This window comes from Clinocottus analis, unplaced genomic scaffold (assembly GCF_023055335.1).
Source record: "Clinocottus analis isolate CAN_PGR_092001 unplaced genomic scaffold, fCliAna1.0.p SCAF_4, whole genome shotgun sequence".
Taxonomy (NCBI): Eukaryota; Metazoa; Chordata; class Actinopteri; order Perciformes; family Cottidae; genus Clinocottus; species Clinocottus analis.
Window position 1 is genome coordinate 1234201 of NW_027176153.1, and position 13915 is coordinate 1248115.

General features: G+C 45.0%; 3 protein-coding genes across 7 annotated transcripts in view; all 3 read left to right on the top strand.

The window, feature by feature from the left end:
* Window positions 1-303, top strand: part of slmapb (sarcolemma associated protein b) — a 9601-nt gene extending 9298 nt beyond the window's left edge. For 2 of the 3 annotated variants that reach the window (XM_068598039.1, XM_068598040.1), the window contains exon 10: window positions 209-297. Coding sequence is in view for 1 of the 3 variants with exons in the window: in XM_068598041.1 (XP_068454142.1) it covers window positions 209-286 (78 nt within the window). In the remaining 2 variants the exon portion in view is untranslated. Of the gene's footprint in view, window positions 1-208 lie in introns of all 3 variants that reach the window. The other variant, XM_068598041.1, reaches the window with a different exon arrangement.
* A 4515-nt stretch (window positions 304-4818) lies between these two features.
* Window positions 4819-9964, top strand: abhd6b (abhydrolase domain containing 6, acylglycerol lipase b). Its single transcript, XM_068597738.1, has 9 exons — window positions 4819-4943; window positions 6026-6182; window positions 7520-7633; window positions 7719-7851; window positions 8256-8413; window positions 8499-8553; window positions 8641-8741; window positions 8876-9035; window positions 9912-9964. Exons 1-9 carry the CDS (start codon window positions 4819-4821, stop codon window positions 9962-9964), a joined length of 1056 nt encoding a protein of 351 aa, XP_068453839.1.
* On the top strand, window positions 9767-13055 carry kctd6b (potassium channel tetramerization domain containing 6b). 3 transcript variants are annotated; one of them, XM_068598541.1, is made up of 3 exons: window positions 9767-9875; window positions 11089-11185; window positions 11525-13055. In XM_068598541.1, exons 2-3 carry the CDS (start codon window positions 11159-11161, stop codon window positions 12209-12211), a joined length of 714 nt encoding a protein of 237 aa, XP_068454642.1. In that variant the 5' UTR covers window positions 9767-9875; window positions 11089-11158; the 3' UTR covers window positions 12212-13055. The 3 variants fall into 3 exon arrangements, with proteins under 3 accessions (XP_068454642.1, XP_068454643.1, XP_068454644.1); XM_068598542.1 differs by having other exon boundaries at window positions 9799-9934; XM_068598543.1 differs by lacking the exon at window positions 9767-9875 and adding an exon at window positions 10033-10262.
* The last annotated feature ends 860 nt before the right edge of the window (window positions 13056-13915 follow it).

Genomic DNA, 13915 nt, shown 5'->3' on the forward strand with positions numbered 1-13915 from the left:
TCACTAACTCCAGACACCGCCATGTGTTTGTCTTCTGCTGACGCCTAACTGCCGCTTCTCCTCATCTGAACGGCTCCATTGTCTGCTCTCTGCGCACGGCATCGGTTCCATGGCAAGCTTCTGGCCATCCCATAACGACCACGATGAAGACCAGGATGAGGATGATGACGACTTTGTAACCGTGTTGTGGCTCATGTTTGTGTTTCAGAAGCTGTGGTTGATCTGGGGGCCGGTGGCTGCTGTGGCTCTGACCGCTGTGACCGCTGCTGTGCTCTTTAGGACCTGAGGGCAGCCTACACACACACACACCACACACACACACACACACACACACACACACACACACACACACACACACACACACACACACACACACACACACACACACACACACACACACACACACACACACATCACATCACATGTCTCCTGGTAGACTCGCCCCTCATCGAATCTGCACTTTGAATTAGCTCGTACTAAAAACTGTTTAATTTCTGAGCTGCTCTATTTTAGATGAGACGTTAATAAAGAATGTCAGCTCTGCAACATGAACCAGCCCGTCTGCATCCCTCTTATCATTATTATTATCATTATTATTATTGTTATTGGTTGGAGGGCCGTGTGCTTTCATGACTTCATCTGTTCATGAATGTAACGCTCCACCCGTCATGAGCTCTGAAGATATCTTGATGATGTAACACGTCTCTGTAATGTCGCAATAATAAATCTTGTCACAATAATTCAGCTTCAGCGTGCTGATGACTCTCAGAGATCTTTCATCACTGATGTGTAATCTTCACTTTTGTCCTGCTTCTGTGTGAGTATACATGTTGCTCCGTCAGGGATGGAGCTGCAGGGTGGAGGATGTGGCGCCGCCTGCTGGTGAGCTCACAGACTGCAGACAGGTGAAGCTTCTCGTGTGGAACGGCGTCGCCTCGTACTGTTGGGATTGTTGACTAAAATACAACAACATGTGTTTACTCTCCTGTTTACTGCTGCGCTGTTGTGTGTGTGTGTGTGTGTGTGTGTGTGTGTGTGTGTGTGTGTGTGTGTGTGTGTGTGGACCCTGCACATGAGCAGCGTTCCCACGCAGCGTCAGCTCTGCAGAGCAGAGCATTCAGTTCTGCTCCAGTTAGCATGTAGGTCATCTGTTAGCATGTTAGCATGTAGGTCATCTGTTAGCATGTAGGTCAGCTGTGCGCCAGAGGGGCAGCTGCACGTTGCTCTACATGTTGTGTTTTGTGATCATGGACTTTAAATAACTTTTGAATTATATGAATACTGAATTATGAAAATCTTGAGAATTTGATGTTTTCCTGTTTCTACGTTTCACTGATAAATATCACCAGGAAACTTTAACAAGTATTAGTTGTATTACAAGTTTATTTTGTTTGGATATGTAAATGAGCTCTCGTATTAAATATGTATAACAGAAATGTAAACAGTTTAGTTTACGAACATGTTTTAATCTTGTTGACATGTTTGAATCTTGTTGACATGTTTGAATCTTGTTGACATGTTTGAATCTTGTTGACACGTTTTAATGCTGTTGACAAGTCAAAAGGTTATTAGATGAAATTATGCAGCATCTCAGTCATAAAAAACAGATTTCATCAGGTTTTGTGAACACATGTTGTATAAATCATTGAACAAACACATGAACGAGTGAAGTTATGCAAATGAGATCATGAAACCTCTAAAGAGAAGTTTAGTGACGTCATGATGAAGACTACAGGTGAAGAGGTGAACACATGAACTCATAGACATCAGCATGAACCTTCACCACTTCATCACTCACACTGAGGAGTTACTCCGTTACGAGGTTTATGAAATGTTATGTTTAAATATGCAAATGAGGCGTTATGTATCGGTGACGTTTGGTGAATTTCTGAGAAATCTACAAACAAAGAAGTAAAATAAACGTAAATGTTTTACTTCCACTAGTCTGAAAAACACACATTATGGGAGGAGGAGGAGGAGGAGGAAGAGGAGGAGAGGAAGAAGGAGGAGAGGAAGGAGGAGGAGGAGAAGAGGAAGAAGAAGAGCTCCACCCTGCCCCCTGGTGGTGATGCAGAAGCTGCAGCTGTGAGTCCGTCAGACTCTTTTCAGAAAAGCTTTTCCTTGTTGACGATCATTTTAAATGCTGCTGCTCAGTGATGACGTCATGCAGCACAGAGACAGCAGCGCTGCTGCTTCCACGAGCAGACGCTGCATATCCCTTGTTTATGTTTACACTTCATATCTCTTGTTTACGTTTACACTTCATATCCCTTATTTACGTTTACACTTCATATCCCTTGTTTACGTTTACACTTCATATCCCTTGTTTACGTTTACACTTCATATCCCTTGTTTACGTTTACACTTCATATCTCTTGTTTACGTTTACACTTCATATCCCTTGTTTACGTTTACACTTCATATCCCTTGTTTACGTTTACACTTCATATCTCTTGTTTACGTTTACACTTCATATCTCTTGTTTATGTTTACACTTCATATCCCTTGTTTACGTTTACACTTCATATCCCTTGTTTACGTTTACACTTCATATCTCTTGTTTACGTTTACACTTCATATCTCTTGTTTATGTTTACACTTCATATCCCTCGTTTACGTTTACACTTCATATCCCTTGTTTACGTTTACACTTCATATCCCTTGTTTACGTTTACACTTCATATCTCTTGTTTACGTTTACACTTCATATCCCTTGTTTACGTTTACACTTCATATCTCTTGTTTACGTTTACACTTCATATCCCTTGTTTACGTTTACACTTCATATCTCTTGTTTGCGTTTACACTTCATATCCCTTGTTTACGTTTACACTTCATATCCCTTGTTTACGTTTACACTTCATATCCCTTGTTTACGTTTACACATCATATCCCTTGTTTACGTTTACACTTCATATCTCTTGTTTACGTTTACACTTCATATCCCTTGTTTACGTTTACACTTCATATCCCTTGTTTACGTTTACACTTCATATCTCTTGTTTACGTTTACACTTCATATCTCTTGTTTACGTTTACACTTCATATCCCTTGTTTACGTTTACACTTCATATCCCTTGTTTACGTTTACACTTCATATCTCTTGTTTACGTTTACACTTCATATCTCTTGTTTACGTTTACACTTCATATCTCTTGTTTACGTTTACACTTCATATCCCTTGTTTACGTTTACACTTCATATCCCTTGTTTACGTTTACACTTCATATCTCTTGTTTACGTTTACACTTCATATCCCTTGTTTACGTTTACACTTCATATCTCTTTTTTACGTTTACACTTCATATCCCTTGTTTATGTTTACACTTCATATCCCTTGTTTACGTTTACACTTCATATCTCTTGTTTACGTTTACACTTCATATCTCTTGTTTACGTTTACACTTCATATCCCTTGTTTACGTTTACACTTCATATCCCTTGTTTACGTTTACACTTCATATCTCTTGTTTACGTTTACACTTCATATCCCTTGTTTACGTTTACACTTCATATCTCTTGTTTACGTTTACACTTCATATCCCTTGTTTACGTTTACACTTCATATCTCTTGTTTACGTTTACACTTCATATCCCTTGTTTATGTTTACACTTCATATCCCTTGTTTACGTTTACACTTCATATCCCTTGTTTATGTTTACACTTCATATCCCTTGTTTACGTTTACACTTCATATCTCTTGTTTACGTTTACACTTCATATCTCTTGTTTACGTTTACACTTCATATCTCTTGTTTACGTTTACACTTCATATCTCTTGTTTACGTTTACACTTCATATCTCTTGTTTACGTTTACACTTCATATCCCTTGTTTACGTTTACACTTCATATCTCTTGTTTACGTTTACATTCTCAACATATTCTCAACACAAACATGGATCTTTGGTTCTTAAGGTTTTATTTCACTGGTCTTTTTTTAATTTGTCTCTATTTCACTTCTCCAACATGTTTTCATTCAGATGAGTGGATGAAAACATCCAAAACACACATTTAGGTTTTCATTTGACTATTTTGTCTGTTTGCAGCTGTAGATTTATTATAAATGAACAGTCATCTTTACATAACGCCTCATTTGCACCTCGTAACAACTCCTCTTAGTGTGAGTGATGAAGTGGTGAAGGTTCATGCTGATGCCTGTGAGTTCATGTGTTCACCTGTAGAGTCTGCATGACGTCACTCTGTAAAGAGGTTTCATGACCTCATTTGCATAACTTCACTCTTTCATCACACATCCTGAGTGTTCACAGCCTCGTGTTCACTTCATCATTCATGAAAACATGTTGTTGTGTTTTATAACTCATGAAGTGTTGCACAGGTATTCTCCATGAAGTCGCACAAAGTCAACACAATGAAACAACGTTCAGACTTCTGTTCTGAGATATGATATGAATATAGATATATAGACCAGCCTGACATCAGCAACATGGTAACTTGTGTACTTGTCGTCGTCTCGTGTGTGTTGTCACTTTAAAAGATTGAGCGACTCTCTCCCCGTGATGTCACGATCAATGAGTTGATCGGTCTGAAGCTGCTCGTCACGATGTCATCACACAGATAGTTTGACTGGTTGTGTTTCCAGCAGCTGAAAGAGCTCCAAGCTGCAGAACCACAGAACCACAGAACCACAGAACCACAGAACCACAGAACCACAGAGAAGGAAACTCACCTGGAGGTAAGACAACTTCACTGTTCATCATGTCCATCTCCTCAAAGCACTGCACACGCGTTACCCTCCCCCGACACACTGCGTGTGTGTGTGTGTGTGTGTGTGTGTGTGTGTGTGTGTGTGTAGGTCATGGCAGCTGATCTGGACGTGGTGAACTTGTTCATCATCGCTGGGGGAACGCTGGCGGTTCCCATCCTGTTGTTCATGGCGTCCTTCTTCCTCTGGCCGTCTGCACTCATCAGAGTGTACTACTGGTACACGCTCATTATACTACATGTACTACTGGTACACGCTCATTATACTACATGTACTACTGGTACACGCTCATTATACTACATGTACTACTGGTACAAGCTCATTATACTACATGTACTACTGGTACACGCTCATTATACTACATGTACTACTGGTACACGCTCATTATACTACATGTACTACTGGTACAAGCTCATTATACTACATGTACTACTGGTACAAGCTCATTATACTACATGTACTACTGGTACACGCTCATTATACTACATGTACTACTGGTACACGCTCATTATACTACATGTACTACTGGTACACGCTCATTATACTACATGTACTACTGGTACACGCTCATTATACTACATGTACTACTGGTACACGCTCATTATACTACATGTACTACTGGTACACGCTCATTATACTACATGTACTACTGGTACACCATCATTATACTACATGTACTACTGGTACACGCTCATTATACTACATGTACTACTGGAACACGATCATTATACTACATGTACTACTGGTACACCATCATTATACGACATGTACTACTGGTACACGCTCATTATACTACATGTACTACTGGTACACGCTCATTATACTACATGTACTACTGGAACACGATCATTATACTACATGTACTACTGGTACACGCTCATTATACTACATGTACTACTGGAACACGATCATTATACTACATGTACTACTGGTACACGCTCATTATACTACATGTACTACTGGAACACGATCATTATACTACATGTACTACTGGTACACCATCATTATACTACATGTACTACTGGAACACGATCATTATACTACATGTACTACTGGTACACCATCATTATACGACATGTACTACTGGTACACGCTCATTATACTACATGTACTACTGGTACACCATCATTATACGACATGTACTACTGGTACACGCTCATTATACTACATTACATTATACATGAGTCCATCCATCTATCTATCTATCTCTCCATAACCCATGACCTTTTGTGACCTTTCATGACCTTTGTGTAAGCCGTGACCTTGCTGACCTTTGCTGACCCCTGTGTGACCCCTGCAGGTACTGGAGGAGGACTCTGGGCCTTCAGGTGCGCTACGCAGACTGTGGCGGCTACCGCTTCTGCTTCTCCTCCAGAGGGAAGCCGGGCATGAGGCCCTCCATCTTGCTGCTGCACGGCTTCTCCGCCCACAAGGACACGTGGCTCACGGTCGTCAAGGTCAGCGGGGTCAAAGCCGACGAGGCCGCTGCGGCGCGCTGGCTTCATAGTGGCACCTCGCTGGCTTCATAGTGGCGGCGCGCTGGCTTCATAGTGGCGGCGCGCTGGCTTCATAGTGGCGGCACGCTGGCTTCATAGTGGCGCCTCGCTGGCTTCATAGTGGCGGCGCGCTGGCTTCATAGTGGCGACGCGCTGGCTTCATAGTGGCGGCGCGCTGGCTTCATAGTGGCGGCACGCTGGCTTCATAGTGGCGCCTCGCTGGCTTCATAGTGGCGGCGCGCTGGCTTCATAGTGGCGACGCGCTGGCTTCATAGTGGCGGCGCGCTGGCTTCATAGTGGCGCCTCGAGTGAAATATGAACCTGCAGAGTCTTTACTTTACATTTAGCAGGTTTTGAATTCCTCTTTGTGATACTCGGATCATTTAGAGGCCGTTGAGTCATTTTTATTTCTTAGGATTGAAGAGTTCAGATCTGCTCCGATTAAACCGGTCAAATGAAAATGATGTGGATGTCACGCAAACGATGAGCTGTCAATCAAACCTCTGTCCAATCAGGTGACAGTCTGTCAGTCAGGTGACCGACTGGAAACACTGAACTCAAGTTTATGGAGTAAAATGTTTTAACACCATGATCCTACCTACCTAGCTTCCTACCTACCTACCTAGCCTCCTACCTACCGAGCTTCCTACCTACCTACCTAGCCTCCTACCTACCTAGCTTCCTACCTACCTAGCTTCTACCTAGCTTCCTACCTACCTACCTACCTAGCTTCCTACCTACTTACCTTCCTTCCTTCCTACCTTCCTACCTACCTACCTACCTACTTTCCGTCCTACCTACCTAGCTTCCTACCTACCTACCTTCCTTCCTACCTTCCTTCCTTCCTACCTACTTACCTACCTACCTTCCGTCCTACCTACCTAGCTTCCTACCTACCTACCTTCCTTCCTACCTTCCTTCCTTCCTACCTACTTACCTACCTACCTACCTTCCTACCTACCTACCTTCCTTCCTTCCTACCTTCCTTCCTTCCTACCTACTTACCTACCTACCTTCCTACCAACCTACCTACCTACCTTCCGTCCTACCTACCTAGCTTCCTACCTACTTACCTTCCTTCCTACCTTCCTTCCTTCCTACCTACTTACCTGCCTACCTACCTACCTGCCTACCTACCTTCCGTCCTTCCTACCTACCTACCTACCTACATACCTTCCTGCCAGGTAGGAAAGTAGATAGGTAGGTAGGAGGAACGTAGGTAGGTCGGTCGATAGGTAGGAAGTTAGGTAGGAAGGAAGGTAGGAAGGTAGGAAGGTAACTGAGTGTCTCTCCTGCAGTACTTACCTAAACACCTCCACCTGGTGTGTGTGGACATGCCGGGTCATGAGGGGACGACGCGCACCAGCGCAGAGGATTACTGCATCCAGGGCCAGGTCCGACGGGTCCACCAGGTACACACACACACACACACACCGCACACACACACACACACACACACACACACACACACACACCTCTCACTCTCCTCCTCCTCAGTTTGTGGACAGCCTTCGTCTCAACAGGAAACCGTTCCATGTGGTCGGGACGTCCATGGGAGGAAACGTAGCCGGAGTTTATGCAGCGCGCTACCCGTCTGACGTGTGCAGCGTGACGCTCATCTGCCCTGACGGTGTGTGTGTGTGTGTGTGTGTGTGTGTGTGTGTGTGTGTGTGTATAACAGCATCATCAATAATCATTTTGGTCACACACAGAAAGCAGAAAATATGTTTTCCCTTGAACAAATTAGAATACTTTTTATGAGAGCATAAAAAATATGAGCAAAATAATGCAGTTGCATTGTGGGAAATGTAGGCGCCAACATTTTAGATGTAATGTAACTCTCCTGATCACGCGCCTCATGTGTGATCCTCAGTTTGTCTTTAAGAGTTTCTACAGGAGCTGACATGATCACAACACACCGTCATCATGTCCGCCGCAGCGTTGTGATTGGCTGTTTCATTTCCCTCAACATGCACAACACGCATCGCAACACGCATCGCTCTGGTGGATGGATCACGTGACGTCTCCCCTCAGGCATCAGACACCCCTGTGAGACCAAGTTCGACAACCACCTGCAGGACCAGGAGCACAGCGGCTACTCGCTGAGCATCCCGCTCATCCCCACCACGCCCGAGGAGATGGAGGACATGTTCCGACTCTGTTCACACGTGCGCTTCAGAATCCCGCAGCAGGTCAGGGACTCCGAACGCATCACGGGTGATAATAGTGACCTGCGGCTCAGGCCGGGTCTAAAGGTGTTTGTGATGTCGTTGGTAGATCCTTCAGGGGCTGGTGGACGTCAGGCAGCCTCACAACTCCTTTTATGAAGAAGGTTGGTTCACAATAACTTTGTGTGTTAGGGATTCCCCACGTGAGCTGCACTTAGTTCATATCACTACATGTGCTTCTTTTTTATTAGTGTTCATGGAGATTGTAGGTGAGACATCCAGGTACGCCTTACAGGAGCACCTGCACCTCATCAAGGCTCCTCTGCAGGTCATCTGGGGCAAGAAAGACCAGGTGAGCTCTCTCTCTCTCTCTCTCTCTCTCTCTCTCTCTCTCTCTCTCTCTCTCTCTCTCTCTCTCTCTCTCTCTCTCTCTGTCTATTCAATTCACAGAGCTTTATTGGCACTAATGTAAAAGGTGTGTGTAAGGTGGTGGACGTCTCTGGGGCGGCGGTCATAGCGGAGGCGCTGCCTGGATGCCGGGTGGACCTGCTGGAGAACTGTGGACACTCTGTGGCGATGGAGCGGCCCTGCAGGACGGCCAAGCTGCTGCTGGAGTTCATCATCCTGCAGCAAGACGCCCGGAGCGGCAAGGGGGGGGGGGGGCCTCCCCAGCCGGGAGGGGAGGGGGGGGAGGCTCCTGAGCTAGGAAGGGAGGGGGGGAGGCTCCTGAGCCTGCAGGGGAGGGGAGGGGAGGAGGCTCCTGAGCCAGGGGGGGAGGAAGGGGGGAGGCTCCTGAGTCAGTAGGGGAAGGGAGGGGGGAGGCTCCTGAGCCAGGGGGGGAGGAAGGGGGGAGGCTCCTGAGCCAGTAGGGGAAGGGAGGGGGGAGGCTCCTGAGCCAGGGAGGGAGAGGGGAGGGGGGAGGCTCCTGAGCCAGTAGGGGAGGGGAGGGGGGGGGCTCCTGAGCCAGGGAGGGGGGGGGGGGGCTCCTGAGCCGCCAGGGACCCTCACAGAGGCATCTCCTCACAATGCTCCACTGTGCACGTGGCATGCATGTGGAAACTGACGTCTCAGCTGCAACATGTGACAGAAAAGAAGATTTTATAAATATATTTATACTGTTCTAGGCTTTGCATTTCTTATAAAATACATTATATTTGTATGATAACCTGCATCATGATAATAAAAGTCCCCATGCATGTAGCTGAGTGTGCGTGTGTTTGTACGTGCTCTTGTGTGTGTGTGCGTGTGTATGTGCGTGTGCGTGTGTGTGTGTGTGTGTGTTCATGCAGAGGTGCTCGTGGCTGCACACAGCGCCTCTCTCTCCTCCGCAGCCTCTTGTGTGCGCAGTTCTGCTGCAGCCCGCAGTCGACCAGCGGCCAACACGTCACTGACGGTAACGTTACACACCAGCCGCTCCTGGACGACAACAACAACAACAATAACAACAACTACAGCAACTAAAGGCAAATAGGCAGAAAACGCGCCGGTGAGGCTTTTGTGTTGACGTGCGTGTGACTTCCAGCGGGTCTGACTAAGAACCCGGATGTGAGTAGTAACGGCTCGCCTGGCTGCTAACGTTAGCCGCATTAGCTCGCTAGCTAGTTTCTAGCTTCTCGCTTCTCGCTAGCTCGATATCACGAATAAAACCCTTTTTCCACCGCGGGACTCGAGTTGTGTTTGTAATGTTTCACATGTCGGTGCGTCCTCGATGGATTCACAACTCATTTACAGCATTCATATTTCAAATATAGATGTATGCGTTTTGCTTCCTCCTTCATCATAAGAGAAATAACGAGCTTTCGATGCTTAAAATGAGTTATTGTTAAATAACGGAGTGAAATGTCCGGTGGAGGGATTATAAACCAGGAGAAATGTAGTTTATGATGTTATGCTGCGTGAATACGAGGTTTAAAGTTCATTATAGACATTTGAGTCGTGGACACAACTATCTGAATTGAGCAGCTGTCATCAAAACACTTTATTCATGTATTTATTTATCATATTCCTGAGATGATGATGAAGATCATGTAATATGATCTCAAACTGCTAATAAATACACAACATGTCGACTGCTGTTTACCAGCAAGCACACTACATGTCCAGTTGCAAATAATCCACCTGGTACAGGTAGATTAAACAAGTACAGGTAGATTAAACAGGTACAGGTAGAATAAACAGGTACAGGTAGAATAAACAAGTACAGGTAGATTAAACAGGTACAGGTAGAATAAACAAGTACAGGTAGATTAAACAAGTACAGGTAGATCAAACAAGTACAGGTAGATCAAACAGGTACAGGTAGATTAAACAAGTACAGGTAGAATAAACAAGTACAGGTAGAATAAACAAGTACAGGTAGAATAAACAAGTACAGGTAGATCAAACAGGTACAGGTAGATTAAACAAGTACAGGTAGATTAAACAAGTACAGGTAGATCAAACAGGTACAGGTAGATTAAACAAGTACAGGTAGAATAAACAGGTACAGGTAGACAGGTACAGGTAGATTAAACAAGTACAGGTAGAATAAACAAGTACAGGTAGATTAAACAGTTACAGGTAGATCAAACAGGTAGGCTCTATACCGGTAAAACCTGTTGTGACTGAGTCTACGGTGATTGTGTTGGATCGTTTTCTGCATGAACTTGTGTTACAGCTCATGTTAATGTGTTAGTGGTAATGTGACTGTTTTTTCACAGGTGAGATTGAGTTAGGCCCCGTGTCTCTGACCCCTCTCTGGTTGGCTTCTGACCAAGTGGTGCTCTACAAATGGATAATGGAGACTGGGGCCACAGGGTAAGAGGCGGACAGGAGGAGGACGAGTCATTTCAGGTGTTTGTTTCTGATGCTGACCATGTTGAATTCTGCTTTACATGTAGCGTGTGAAGCTAATGCAGTGTCATGACTTCCCTGCAGGAACACGACTCTCATGCAGGTTGTAATGTTTTGCATGACGCTGAAGGTGTTTCTCACCACCAAGTAGATGATTTATGGCACAACGTTTGTGTTGCACTCCCTTTATTTGAGCAAGGGGTTGAGGGCTGGAGTGCTCGCTGCTCGTGTTCTCACCTGCAGCTGCAGGATGCAAATGATACACGTGTCTTACCGTCTTCCTGTTTGTTTGCGTCGCCTCAGATGGGTACTCCTGTCACCTTGAACGTGGGCGGCTGCCTGTACGCCACCAGTCTGTCCACGCTGCAGCGCTACCCGGACTCCATGCTGGGCGCCATGTTCCGGGGGGACTTCCCCACCACTCGCGACTCCCAGGGGAACTACTTCATCGACCGCGACGGGACACTCTTCAGGTACATCCTGAACTTCCTGCGGACGTCCGAGCTCACCCTCCCCCTGGACTTCACGGAGACGGACCTCCTGAGGAAAGAGGCGGACTTCTACCAGATCGAGCCGTTGATCCAGTGCCTCCACGACCCCAAGCCGCTGTACCCTCCCGACATCTTCGAGCAAGTCGTGGAGCTCTCCAGCACCCGGAAGCTGTCCAAGTACTCCAACCCGGTGGCCGTCATCATCACGCAGCTCACCATCACCACGAAGGTCCACGGCCTGCTGGAGGGCATCTCCAACAACTTCACCAAGTGGAACAAACACATGATGGACACCAGAGACTGCCAGGTGTCGTTCACCTTCGGACCGTGTGACTATCACCAGGAGGTGTCCCTCAGGGTTCACCTCATGGACTACATCATGAAGCAAGGCTTCACCATCCGCAACACGCGCGTGCACCACATGAGCGAGCGCGCCAACGAGAACACGGTGGAGCACCACTGGACGTTCTGCAGGCCGGCTCACAAAGTCGAGGACTGAATCTCAGCGTTTTCATTTGTTTCCGTGTTACACGAGTCAAGAACTCCACCTCTGTTTTGGTTTCACTCCTTGTTCTCTTTATTTGGATGAATGAGGTTCAGCGGCACACGACTCAACGTCCAGACAGAAAGCATAAAAGCAATGAAAATGTGAAATCTTGATTTATTTTTTCCCCCTGTTGGAGAGCAAGAACACTTTATCCGTGCTTCCACTACTTATTTGACATTACTACAACATGTATTCTCTGGGTTCATGTCTACAGAAAACAGAAAAATGCAATTATTATTACTCTATAACCTCTGTATTTATTTAGGAACACTATTGTACCCAAACAATGCAAGAAACGTGGGGACGTAGATAGTAGTTTTTCTCAGAGTATTTTTGATGTAATGTGGTTATAATTCCTGCATCTGAAGCGATGGTTGAAGAGGAAGTGGTGGTGTTCGAGTCTTTGCCTCCACGGCAGGTCTGAACGTGCGTCATAGTGCATGTACATCTGAACATGAGGAGGAAGAGGTGATGTCACATGTGATGTCTGGGTCGTGTTCTGGACCACAGGCACTGAACAAATAACTTTTTGGGGATCCCATGAAGCTTTTTAAAAAATAATAATGAATTATGATTATCTTTAGCCCAACCTCCAGTAGACCTTAACGTCTCTTAGCTCTCTTTTCTCCTCGTGTAGTGTTTCTGGAGCCCCTCGTCGTCGTTGCATGTGTCTTGTGTTTCAGTGTATCCTTGTGCGGTTGACAGTATTACGTCACGCTGTTACAGTTTAGAGCTCATCTCAACCGTGATGTGTTTGGTCGTTCCAGACTAAATAAACCCATTTGTTAATTTGTCAGTCATTAGTTTTGTTTCACGGTTCAACTTGTAAACATTACCTCTGTGTTTTTGGCGACTGTGTGTCAGCAAGTCAAACATCCGGCCACTTGAAGAGCTCCTGGAGAGCAAACAGCAGCACACAGGCTCCCTGAGGAGGAGCAGCGTCATCAACCATCTGAGCAACGTGGCATCAGTCTACAGATGTACATCAGTCTACAGATGTACATCAGTCTACAGATGTACATCAGTCTACAGATGTACATCAGTCTACAGATGTACATCAGTCTACAGATGTACATCAGTTTACAGATACTCCTGCTGAATTACATCCATAATTGTGATGAAGGTAGGAGCTGTAAGCCTTCGTGCTTTGAAAAGCACAAATAAAGATGGCAGCTCATAATGTCCTTAATCATATTTTCCTCTTCGAAAAGAAAATGTCTAAATTAAACAATTTCTTTTGTAATTGCAGATTAATTGAGTATTAATTGGTTGAAAATAAATGGAAGCACAGACATTATTATCTGTAACTACAAACATCATTAGATTTCCATCCAGTGACCTGTAGATTATTTATTGGATCCTAATAGAAAAGCTAAAGAAAACATGAACTTCTCTGAAGATCAAGTCTAATTCATGAAGTTGTTATGCAGCTTTTATTTTTTAAATAAGAAAACATAATGTCTATGATGCAGGAGACACCAATGCCAGGAGACTAGTATTGTGTTAACTACTTTTGAACAAAGTCAGATGAAAATGACTGAAATTGGGTTTAAATTTCAGTACATTAAAGTATCTTCATCCTCTTTGACAGGCGAACGTCACAGAGCCAACAGCTGTCACATCATGACGTCACATTGTTGAAGATTCTGCACTGTT

Excerpts from the sequence above, each read along its gene's own strand:
- abhd6b (XM_068597738.1), top strand. The coding sequence starts at position 4,819 with ATGGCAGCTGATCTGGACGTGGTGAACTTGTTCATCATCGCTGGGGGA. Across the intron at positions 8,742-8,875 it reads TCTGGGGCAAGAAAGACCAG|GTGGTGGACGTCTCTGGGGC; the intron begins GTGAGCTCTCTC and ends GGTGTGTGTAAG. Across the intron at positions 9,036-9,911 it reads GCAGCAAGACGCCCGGAGCG|CGGGTCTGACTAAGAACCCG; the intron begins GCAAGGGGGGGG and ends TGTGACTTCCAG.
- kctd6b (XM_068598541.1), top strand. The coding sequence starts at position 11,159 with ATGGATAATGGAGACTGGGGCCACAGG. Across the intron at positions 11,186-11,524 it reads ATGGAGACTGGGGCCACAGG|ATGGGTACTCCTGTCACCTT; the intron begins GTAAGAGGCGGA and ends GCGTCGCCTCAG.